This window comes from Austrofundulus limnaeus, unplaced genomic scaffold (assembly GCF_001266775.1).
Source record: "Austrofundulus limnaeus strain Quisiro unplaced genomic scaffold, Austrofundulus_limnaeus-1.0 Scaffold406, whole genome shotgun sequence".
NCBI lineage: Eukaryota > Metazoa > Chordata > Actinopteri > Cyprinodontiformes > Rivulidae > Austrofundulus > Austrofundulus limnaeus.
This window is the reverse complement of record NW_013952808.1, coordinates 253,309-264,806: the sequence shown is the minus strand read 5'-3', so window position 1 is coordinate 264,806 and position 11,498 is coordinate 253,309. Positions and strand designations below refer to the sequence as shown.

At 37.9% G+C, this 11,498-nt stretch overlaps 1 protein-coding gene across 2 annotated transcripts in view; it reads left to right on the top strand.

Annotated features, from left to right (window-relative positions):
* Positions 1-11,498, top strand: part of sec16b (SEC16 homolog B, endoplasmic reticulum export factor) — a 27,688-nt gene that overhangs the window by 3,713 nt on the left and 12,477 nt on the right. For both annotated transcript variants that reach the window (XM_014024068.1, XM_014024065.1), the window contains exons 6-14: positions 2,691-2,905; positions 2,977-3,128; positions 4,572-4,633; positions 4,745-4,883; positions 6,284-6,514; positions 6,860-6,957; positions 8,735-8,816; positions 8,930-9,047; positions 9,148-9,259. In XM_014024068.1, the coding sequence (XP_013879522.1) occupies positions 2,691-2,905; positions 2,977-3,128; positions 4,572-4,633; positions 4,745-4,883; positions 6,284-6,514; positions 6,860-6,957; positions 8,735-8,816; positions 8,930-9,047; positions 9,148-9,259 (1,209 nt within the window). The remainder of the gene's footprint in view (positions 1-2,690; positions 2,906-2,976; positions 3,129-4,571; positions 4,634-4,744; positions 4,884-6,283; positions 6,515-6,859; positions 6,958-8,734; positions 8,817-8,929; positions 9,048-9,147; positions 9,260-11,498) is intronic.

The following is an 11,498-nucleotide window of genomic DNA, read 5'->3' as shown; positions in this document are numbered from 1 at the left end:
TGTGTGTGTGTGTGTGTGTGTGTGTGTGTGTGTGTGTGTGTGGAGGGGCAGTCCTCTGGGGCAGTGGTTCCCAACATTTTTAGACTTGTATACCCCCCTGAGTCATTTTGTCATACTGCTAGCACTCCTTCAGTCAAACGTAATGATGATTCTCCAAAACTATAATGTACTGATTATTAAATAAAAATTATTTTATTTAACCCCCTAGAAAATTTAATTCTCAGGCATTTTTTTTCAATTCAAATTAAACATAAAGATAAATTGTTAATATTAGCTTTTAGCTATAGTTTTGCCTGTCCTATCTTAAGACTAGCTTTTTGCTAATATTAACTTTTAGCTGTTAGTTTGGTTATATAAGGTTTTAGCTATAGTTTTGTTGGTCCTTACTTTTAGCTACCGTTTTGCTAATACCAACTTTTAGCTGCAATTTTGCCAGTCCTAGCCTTAGACTACTGTTTTGCTAAAACTACCTGTTAGCTACCAGTTTGGTTATATAAGGTTTTAGCTATAATTTTGCCCGTCCGACATTTAAGCTATTGTTTTGCTAATATTAGCTTTTATCTACTGTTCTGCCAGTCCTAGCTTAACTCTACTGTTTTGCTAGTATTAGCTTTTAGCTACTTGTTTGGTAATATAAGCTTTTAACAATAGTTTTGCCCACAGATTTATAAAGGCTAGATAAGTCGTCCCCGCTGTTGGCCAGTGGAGACAGACGTCGTCACATGGCGGCCATCTTGGTACAGACAGCACTCCCACTTTTAACATGAATGTGAATGGTGCATTTACTATTAAAATAACCATAACTTCATCAATTTTCATCGGATTTTCAAACGGATTATTTTGTTGTAAACATAAGACATGGTGTTACAAAATGACATACTTTAATGGCCATTCATTTAAAAATAACATTATTCAGATAGCAATATATACACAGAAGACATTTAAATTACTTTTACACGTATTTACAAATAAAAATATAAAGCAAAATCATACACAATTAAAAAAATAGTGGTAATGAATATGTAAGAACCCATTTAAAACTATTTTTCCCTAAACATGCAAATAATAGCCTGTATAAGTGCCTTACACACACAAAAAAAAAAACACGTATACACACAGGTTTATAGTAACTACACATAATAGAGTAAATTTGAGGCAATATATGTATTTTTTTCTTTTAAATAAATTGATCAATTTACTTAACTTGGTTTAGTGGAACCAGTTTGTTTAAATAAATTCAACAGTTTATTTGTTAGAGAGCATGGAAAAATACTTTTACTTTCCTGATTTTTGTCAACAGTTCTATAACTTTTACTTAATTACTTTTATCGGTAAAATGTATTTTTACCGTCATTTTCTGTTAAGGTAATTTTACTTTTGCTTATTTCTTTCAAGTATAGACCTGCAGTTGTAAAACTATTATATTGTAATGTTTTAGTACTCCATTCAACAGAAATCATACACTCATGTAATTAATTTACAATGAACATAAAATATTTATTAAAAATAAGAAGACATTCAAGAGACTTACTTAATTTAAAAAAAAAAACAAAAACAAATACACCCACAGAACATAAAGGTAACAACTGGATGTTTGACCCAACTCCATTTGGCCTTATGGGAAATTTTCTTTCACTAAAAATAAACCTAAATCAGAACTATTTTTTTAATGGATGTCATTTTACCAGATTGAAAACCAGGATTAAACCAGGTCTGAACTAGATCTAAAGTGATCTGAACCAGGACTAAAAAGGATTTAACTGTGACCTTGTTAGTATTGTTAGCTATACAGGAAACATACAATTCATTTCATAAACGTCTGCCTGCCTTCAATAAAACAACAACCACCAAAAAAATCTGAGTAAATGTAGCACGACTGATTAGTTTTATCATTTATATCAAATATATTCTTGCGTCTAGTCCTCTTAACTACACATATAACAGTTTTTCTTGGCCCTCCTGTCTCTTGCCAAGGCGTTAGACTTCTCCAGCTGCAGTTTCCTCTCTCTGGCTGTGGCTCCTTCAGTTTAGTGTATAAAGCCTTGAGACAGCAGGCAGTGGACTGCTTTCACCTCTCTCCAGTGGCCCCCTGTTGCTTTGGAAAACCATACAAATAATAGTAATGTGGAAATTAAATATTTAACAATTCAATATTCACTTATCAATTGTGAGCCTAAATCAATCTATACTCACAGCATCAGACCGAGGTTCATCTGCAGGTCGTCTTCAACTCTTCTACATGTGGTTGTGCTTGTTTCTACCTGCTAAAATAAACACAAGGGAAAAAAAGTGTCTAAAATGTGTTGTGATCAACAAAACATTATTTATTCATAAACTTGCAGAAATAACTAAAGTGTGACATTTTATTATATATTATATTTATGATATCAGATCTATAAAAATGGTGTTTAAAAGAAGGACTGAATGATTGAAGTCAGAAGGTGTCAGAAAAAACATCTAAAATAAACGGAGCGTAGCTGAACCATGAGTAGGTTTTCCTCTTGGTGATGGTGGTTCAGGTGCAGAAGGGGGATTGAATCCCAGCCTGGGACCTCTCTGGGTGGAGTCTGCGTGTCCTCTCAGTGCAGGCGTGTTTGTTCCCCACAGAACAAAACCATGCCTGTTAGGCTAAAAGTTGTCAGTTGTCTCCTTCATGTCTCTGTGAATGAACACTTAATAATATTTTTCAGGTCTGAGCAGGTGCAGGACTGGTCCCAGCGTTACTTGAACAACTCTGGAGACAGGCCTTCCACAGATGCTGAGGAGAGTTTCTCTTATCCTCCTGGGACTCTGCAAAGCTCCAAAACCTCAGGCCTGTCCTCCAGCAGCTACGAGCTTAGTCAGTACATGAACGGAGTGGACCTGGGTGACCCGGACCCCCGACCTGCTGCCACTTCAGGTGGAGGTTAGTGGACTGGTTTGAAGGCGTTCGCTCTATGTTCATCACCTGACCTGCTGTGCTTCGTACCTGCGCAGAGCGAGGAGCTGAGCAGCTGATCTCTGCTCCTCTGAAGTACTCCGTCCCTCACGCCGTGGTCAGCTTTGGGCCCGCGGGCCAGCTCGTGCAGCTCACGCCACGCTTGTCGGCGCAGGACAGCGTCTGCCACCTGCAGATCCACAGCGTGGAGGTGGGTACAAAGTGTAACTAACTCCGCCTGTGGAAACATAACCCCGCCCACAGGCAAAATTACAACAAAGTGGGCGGTGCCAAGAGAGACTGAGGGGCACGGACAGCTAGCTTCATTTGATAAGCTAGCATTTCTGAACTTTCTAAAGAAATTATGTAAAAATTAAAGTTTCATGACATACAGTACATGCAATCGCACATTTACTTGTTTCAAACTATACATAATAAAACAAATTCACACAAAATGTGAGAAGGGGTTATCTGCAGTTGAAAGTGGGCGTGTCACAAGAGTGGGCGTGTCTAAAGCATAAACACTGTGGGCTACGAGGCCTACATGACGGTATCCTTAGACCCTGCTTGATCTCTTTACATCCTGACCCTGACCCCAACACTAAGGTTAACCAGGAGAAATGTGACCCAAATAGGGTTCTCCAGAAAAAGTGGTGCCGTACAGTAACGCCCCTTTTGTTCTTGTCCAATCAGGTGTGTCCCTTTAACAAAGTCCGTCAAATCAGGTGTGTCGCTTTAGAATCGCCTTTCCTTATGACACGCCCACTTTGTCCACAGAGACCCCTACTTGCAAAATGCCAAAATTTGCACAGAAATATAACGAAAATACTTTTAAGGCCCAATTTAGACAGTTTATCTGCAAAAAATTTTAAAAAAGTTGACTTAGCCACTCTTTAAAAAGCAACAGATAATGAAATAGTATAATGTATACGAATTGTTGCTGGAGAAGGAGTTGACTTTTTTGTTTTGTTTTTGTTATTTGTAGATTAATATGGTTTGAATTTATTTTTTGTTAAAAAGGGGCAGATATAAGATTGTTTTTCTGCTGCCTTTCATTTTATTTGTGATTTGTACTTTTGACTGTATATATAGAATTTATTTTGTTTTTTATGGAATAAACTTCATAATTTTAAAAACAAATAAATAAAATAATTGCAGTAAAACAACAGTAGAAGTGTGTTTGTCAGCTGAAGAACACTTAATTTTTTTAAACGTGGTATATACTTGGTGAGTCAAAAGTCTCAGGACATCCGTTCATTTCAGAAACTAAAGGTAAAATTAAATATCTGAATACCCCAGCTAGTAATAGGTGAGGGGGGGCTATCCTTTAGGATATGTTCAAAACATACCGCTATTTTGAAAGCCTCCATACTGGATAAAAGTCAAACTTTTTTAAAGGGAACGTTGTCATGCAGCATATCAGAGACCAGTATCGTTTCAGAAATTGATTGCTACGATCAGATGGGCAATGTCTCTCCTGTTCAAAAGTTATCAAAGCAGAAAGTTGCAACAACTAGGACTGTTGCCTGTGATGCACAGCTACTGTTTGACCTGTGTACTAAATACTAAAAATCAGCTTATTGTACAAGAAAACATTTATCACGCTTCACTAAGGTTGTTAAAAACAACAGTTTTTGTTTCTGCGTCTGCACAGGTGATTCTGAGTGAGACTGAAGAGCAGCAAGAGATGAGAAACTTCCCCGGACCCCTGACCAGGTGACCTGCAGAAGAAATTGCCATCAAATGTGTTTCTTTAGCTGTGACACAACTCTGACATCGCCCATCCTGTGAGTTGATGCATTGTCACACTAATTTGTATTTTTAAAGGGAAGACCTGCACAAAGTGGATGCTATAGAGTTTGCTCAGCAGAAGGCGGGGGCCTGTGTGAGGGACGTGACGCTGCAGGACAGGAGCTCTGCTGCCCTCTTGTGGAATCTGTTAATACTTCTCTGCAGACAAAATGGGGTAATTACATCACATGGAAAAAACATTTTAGTTTAGTTTATTCATTTCGATTAAAAACAAAAATTTCAATACAACAAAAAAGAAACACAAATCTCATAAAATGAAAGGAAGCAGAAGAAGAAAAAAATCTTATATCTGCCCTTATTTAACAAAAATATATATACAGTATATATATATACAAACATACACACACGCATGTACATATATAATAATTTCACACCATCATCAGCATAACAAAAAACTTTAAACACTCAAACATCAGCTTGTAGAAATACATAATATATAGTTTCATATCTTTTCAACCATTTAACTTCTATCATTCTACCAAATAAATTAATCGAGTCAGCATTTTTATAATCGCTGTCCAAGTTATTCCACAATATTATTCCTTGAACTGAGGTACATATCCTTCAAGTTTATTCGAATTTTAGGTTTTATAAACATTTCAAATCCTTTCAAATTATAACAACTTTCCCTCTTAACAAAATTAGATTGAATATTCAAAGGCAATACATTTTTATGAGCTTTATACATAATAAACAAAATCTTATAATCAACCAACTCATCAAATTTTAATAATTTTAATTTATGAAATAATATATTTGATGGGTGATGTTATGGCAATATTTATTTAACAACAGAGACAGAAATACGCTGGTCAAGAATGAAGGTACTCCGTGGGATGATCAGCTGAGTTTTATTGCAACAACAGGAAACACAGAGAASSTGGCCTGYCTCTCTGCCTCTCTGTCWGTCTCTCCACACTGCTCACTGTCTAACTCTGTTGYACAYTGTGTCTCGAGAGGCCTCATATACAGCATTCTGTCATCTAACATCGTGTGAGAATGAACAACCAATCATAACCTGCCCCATCCTGATACACGGAAATAGGTCAACTTGATGCTGACGTCCGGAAGGATATCTCAAGATATGAACAAGTGTTCATATCTTCAGGAACAGGAACAAGTGGTCAGTGTCAAGGTGATACAGAAAATAAGTATTCCACAACAGGTGACTATAATGTTTTCTGGTAATTGTTATTGCTCTTTTTGCGAAATAAAAATAGAATTAGTAAATGTTTTATATGCCTTACCCCAAATTTCAACATAATAAATCAAATGTGGAACAATTATTGCGTTAAATAATATAAATAGAGCTTTATCATTAAATAACTCCTTTACCTTATGTAGTACTGCAATAGATTGAGCTATTTTTGTTCTTAAGTAATTTATATGTGGTTTCCAGGTCAGGATTTCATCAATAATAACACCCAAAAACTTCACCTCACTAACTTTACAGATCTCCACACCATCATCTTTAAATGAAACATCGACCGTTCTTTTTCCGTTTTTATCCAGCAATAAACAAAGCAGTTCTTGTTATTTTCCCACTTGTTTCAGCAAGTTGTTGGGTCGGATATAGCGGAGCTGCTAATGCAGGACTCACACTCAGAGGAGCGCGGGGGCTCAGACGGACCCTCGCTTATCGACTTCAGCGAGCCGGCGACCGTCGTAGCCCCGCCTGCTAACGGAGATGACCTGCTGACAGGAGATCTGAGCAGCTTCAGCTGTGAGACTCCTGAAAAGGCCCTGCAGAGCTACACTGACCTGCTGCTGGCGGGGAGGAAAAAGGTTCATTACTTTTATTTTTCTACAGTTGTTTGCACTTTTAGTTGTAGTTTACATTTATTAAGTCGTCTTGTTCAGATTTTTCCCCAAGCTTTTCACAATAAACTCTAAGCTTGTTGTCATTTTTTCAAAAAGTCTCTTTATTTTAGTAATAATAATAATAATCCTGTGGACCGGCACAAAGCCACTCATTGTTTGGTGGATGTTGCTTTAGTATCCAGACCTGTACATTTCATCTGTCACCAACACTCCATTGTAGAACCTTTCAGCACATTATTCATGTGTATTTTCTAAACTTTTCTGTTTTCTTCTCTTTACGTTTCTCACTTCTTCCTGTGTTTTATTCAGGAGGCCCTGGAGTCGGCCATGACCAGCGGCCTGTGGGGACACGCCCTCTTCCTGGCCAGCAAAATGGGCAGCAGGTCGTACACCACAGTCCTGAACAGGTGAGACACACGAGCTGTCAAATTAAGAGCTTAAAATAAGCTTTCCAACTATCACTACTTATGACAGACATACTGTAAATCTAATGAGTTGTATCAAATAAGTCAAAAATAAACAACATCATCAAGGTTTGTCTAAATAAAAATGCATCAGCGTTCACACTATTTTAATTTTTTTCTATAAAAAAGCTTATTCAGGACAATGCAGCTTGGACTTTTAGTTTTGTAACTTTAATACTTGGTATAATGTTTAACTTGATTTACAGTTTTCCTCATTTAAATATATTAACTTTTCAAATTCGTGAAAACTTTGTGCTCTTTGAAATCATTTTTGCTGCATGATTAGATTTTAGCTACTATTTTCCTGTTATTAGCATTTAGATACAGTTATGACTGTCCTGCTGTTTGGCTAAGATTTGCTTTTAGCTACAATTTTGGATGTCCTACCTTTAATCTGCTGTTTTGCTAACGATAGAATAGTCTTTGTCATTGTACAAGCCTGTACAATGAAGCTGAGCACTTAGCTACGGTTTTGCCGCCCATTCCCAACTGTAAGCTACTCTTTTGCCTGTCCAGCTTTAAGCTACTGTTTAGTTAATGTTAGCTTTTAGCTACAGTTTTTCTTGTCCTAACTTATAGCTACTGTTTTACTAATATTAGCTTTTAGCTACTGTTTTACTAATAGCATTTAGCTACTTTTTTACTAAAAGCTTTTAGCGGCTGTTTTACTATCACATTTTAGCTACTGTTTTTCTAATAGCTTTTAGCTACTGTTTAACTAATATTAGCTTTTAGCTACTGTTCTGCCTGTCCTAGCTTTTAGCTACAGTTTTGCCTGTCCTTACTTTTAGTTACAGTTTTGCCTGTCCTTACTTTTAGTTACAGTTTTGCCTGTCCTAGCTTTTAGCTACTGTTTTGCCTGTCCTAGCTTTTAGCTACAGTTTTGCTTTGCTTTTAGCTACAGTTTTTCCTGTCCTAGTTTTTGGCTACAGTTTTGCCTGTCCTTACTTTTAGTTACATTTTTGCCTGTCCTAGCTTTTAGCTACAGTTTTGCCTGTCCTAGCTTTTAGCTACAGTTTTGCCTGTCCTTACTTTTAGTTACAGTTTTGCCTGTCCTAGCTTTAAGCTACGTTTCTGCCTGTCCTAGCTTTTAGCTACAGTTTTGCCTGTCCTTGCTTTTAGCTACTGGTTTGCTTTGCTTTTAGCTACAATTTTTCCTGTCCTAGCTTTTTAAAAAGTAGTTTTATCTCACGGCACGAGACGTTTTAAAGCTTTAGTTGTGAACCATTAAATAAATTCAGTCTTTGAATAAATAAAATTAATAAATCCAGATTATTCTCATTACTCTTCATATAACAGACCATTAACTCCTCCCTGCAGATTATAATCTGGATTGAAATGAAATATAACTGCCCACCAGTCTCAGAGACTATTAGGTGGTAAAAAGACAGAATATACTTGTATGTTCAGAAATATTCTACAATAAAATAAATATTTAACTGGCCAACTAAAAAGCTGTCTGACAACTCTGCAGCATCAGCCTGCAGAGAGCTGCACTGCAGGAGTCAGGCTGCCAGAGGGCGTGTCTGGGGAAAGACCTGACCGATTTAGATACGTGATTGACGAGGGACAGAATGTGAGCGGTTAGGCTGCTGTGAAACGTTCCTGGACAGTTTGACAGAAAGGCTGTGCTTTAAATAGGTCGGTTACTGTTTTAGCAACTAGCCCAGCTGCTAGCCTTGCTGAAGATGTGAAGTGACGCACGCTGCTCTGTTGGCAGGTTTACAAGCCAGCTAGCAGCCAGTGATCCCGTTCAGACGCTCTTCCAGCTGCTGTCTGGGAGAATCCCAGCCGTAGCCACGGTAAAACATCAGAATAAGACTTCAGCATGTTTGAGCTGTGAATGACGTGATTTTTTTTGTCCTGGCAGTGAACATGTTAAAAACATTAATAGTTCAGAGTTTTCTGTGCTCAGTGCTGTGGAAATGAGAAGTCTGGAGACTGGAGGCCCCACCTGGCTGTGATGCTCTCCAATGAGACAGAAAACGCTGCAGTTCGGCAGAAGGCCATCACCACCATGGGAGACTCTCTCGGTACAGACACACCCACTGACTGACGGGTTGTCTCACACACACACACACACACACACACACACATATGCAAACTGACGTGCGGTGTGGCTCCTCTCCACAGCCTCCAGAGGCCTCACACACGCTGCTCATGTGTGCTACCTGACAGCAGGCGTTCCCTTTGGGGCGTTCACGCAGAAGGCAGAGAGGCTGGTTCTTCTGAGCAGCAGCCACAGGTGAGATTAAAGACTTCCTGTCAAAACCCTGCAGCTCGTGTCTTCAGTTTCCTCTAAGAACATATGCATATATCTTTTTATTGAACATAACAGAAGGTAACAGAAACATTACAATATTCATACACTCAAAGGAGTGGCAGGTTGGTTACTTTTAGTCACACTGTGATTTCACCCTTTATTTGGTATTTTTATAGCTTTGTTGCCTCAAGACAGTATATTTTTTTACTTATTTATCCATATGGCAATGCTATATTTGTTTTCTGAGTTTGTGTTATATGAAAAACTTTTTTTCTAATTTGAAGATGAAAAACAATTTTTTTAAAATTGTGAATCTAACAAGAATATGTTAACAATAAATTAAATCCCTCAAAGTTTGTACTCTGTTAACCCCCCTATTTTCATAAGTATTTTAAATAATTATGCCTTAAATACTTAGTAATAAGTTCCATATTGAGATTTTATTGGTGTGAACAAATTCAAATAGCAGATTTTGTCAATATGTAAATAAATGTTAAGCTTGTCGAATAATTCGGTTGCCTGGAAAAAAAAATCAGACTGTCGCTCAGTCTGCATCACACATGTTCTTTATCATCTGCTTCATGGTGAAGACTGACGGACTTGGCTGGCCAACTCAAGCACGTAGGTTTCTCTGCGGGCAAATGGGCGTTTCCAAAGAAAGGCGGTTCACAAGAAACACACCTGATTGGACGACCTTTTGTCACGGTGCACATCTTATTGGATGAGCACAAAGAGGGCGTTACTCGACAACAACACCTGATTGGATGATTGTTGCTTCGGCATTGCAGTTAGTTTTACAAACTTGCTGTTGTTACAGTGGTAATTAGAAGACTTGGAAATAATAACATCTGGCAGGTTACCTGCTGCTGTTAAATGTTTGTATGAAGATGCAGTGTTTGACCCATGTCTTCATTCATTGTTTCCTCATAAGTTTATTCAAAATACCAACCTGAAGTCTTCATTTATTATTTCCACTTTTCTTAACAAAGAGCTCCAGGTTGCTCCAGCAGGACGAGTCCCCTAACCACTCCACCACAGCCAGCCCACACAGTTACCATTATGTTACCTTTTAGTATTTCTAATTTTCCAAGCGTTTGAGTTACGTCCACCTAAACCAGATTTAATCTTGTTTCTGTTATTTCCATGTTGCACAATAAAAGGATTTATTCAGCACATTTTTTTCAAACATCTTTTCAGCTGCTGATGGCCTCTGTAAACAGAAGGTTGTTGTTTTTAAACAGAGTTACAAACTAAAACAATACCAGCCTGCAGTTTTACTCACAAAATGAGATAAATCGTTCTCCTCTACAGGTCCCAAAGCCTAGAATCATGTCATCACTGGCAGGTTTAACCCACGGATTATTCTGTTCCCATGTGCTTTCTGCTTTGATACGAGTTTCTAGTTAATGGCCCTGTCACACTAGACAACTTATGAAACATTTTTTTATGTCTAAAATGCTGATAAAAGTTGTATATTTGATCAATTTGTTAGAGTTACAGCCAGGGCCGGATTAACACTTCGCTGTACCCTGGGCAACAATATTCAAGGGCCCCACCATCACGACCCCAGGATTACCAGTCTGGCAAAATACAGAGTAAATTATTGCAATATATAGTAAATATACTCAATACTTCAAATTCCAAGTGTATTTTGATGTACAAATGCTCATAGAACTACAAATACACTATGTCATCTTGTCAAGGACACTCCTTCACATGATGCAATAAAAACAAAACACATCAATATAATCTGGTAAACATGAACCACTACATTGAGATCGAGGGAAGTGTCCTCCATTTACACAAAAGCAACACTTGACATTACACAACCCTCTCAGTCACCTGACCCACCTCATGCTGACTGACCAATGAGGAGAAGATCTCAACTCACGTTCACAGTGACAGGCAGCCTCTCTGTGCAGCACAAGAGCTACAACAGACAGTTTAACAAAAGCAGGAGAAAACCAGACATTTAGCTGGTGCCTTCACTCAAGGGTGTAACCATCATCTCAGAGGAGAGGGGGACACATTTTTTAGAGGTCTATTGAATGATTTATCATCCTCTCTTATTAAATCACACCTCTCCTTAGTGGCTAAAACACATAATTACTGACAGCCACAGTACAGTTCCACTGACTGACTTTAGTTCTTTAAACTATTTATTAACAAAATCTGAAGTTTTAGCAGTCAACATGTAGCCAGATGGAAAACACCATTACTA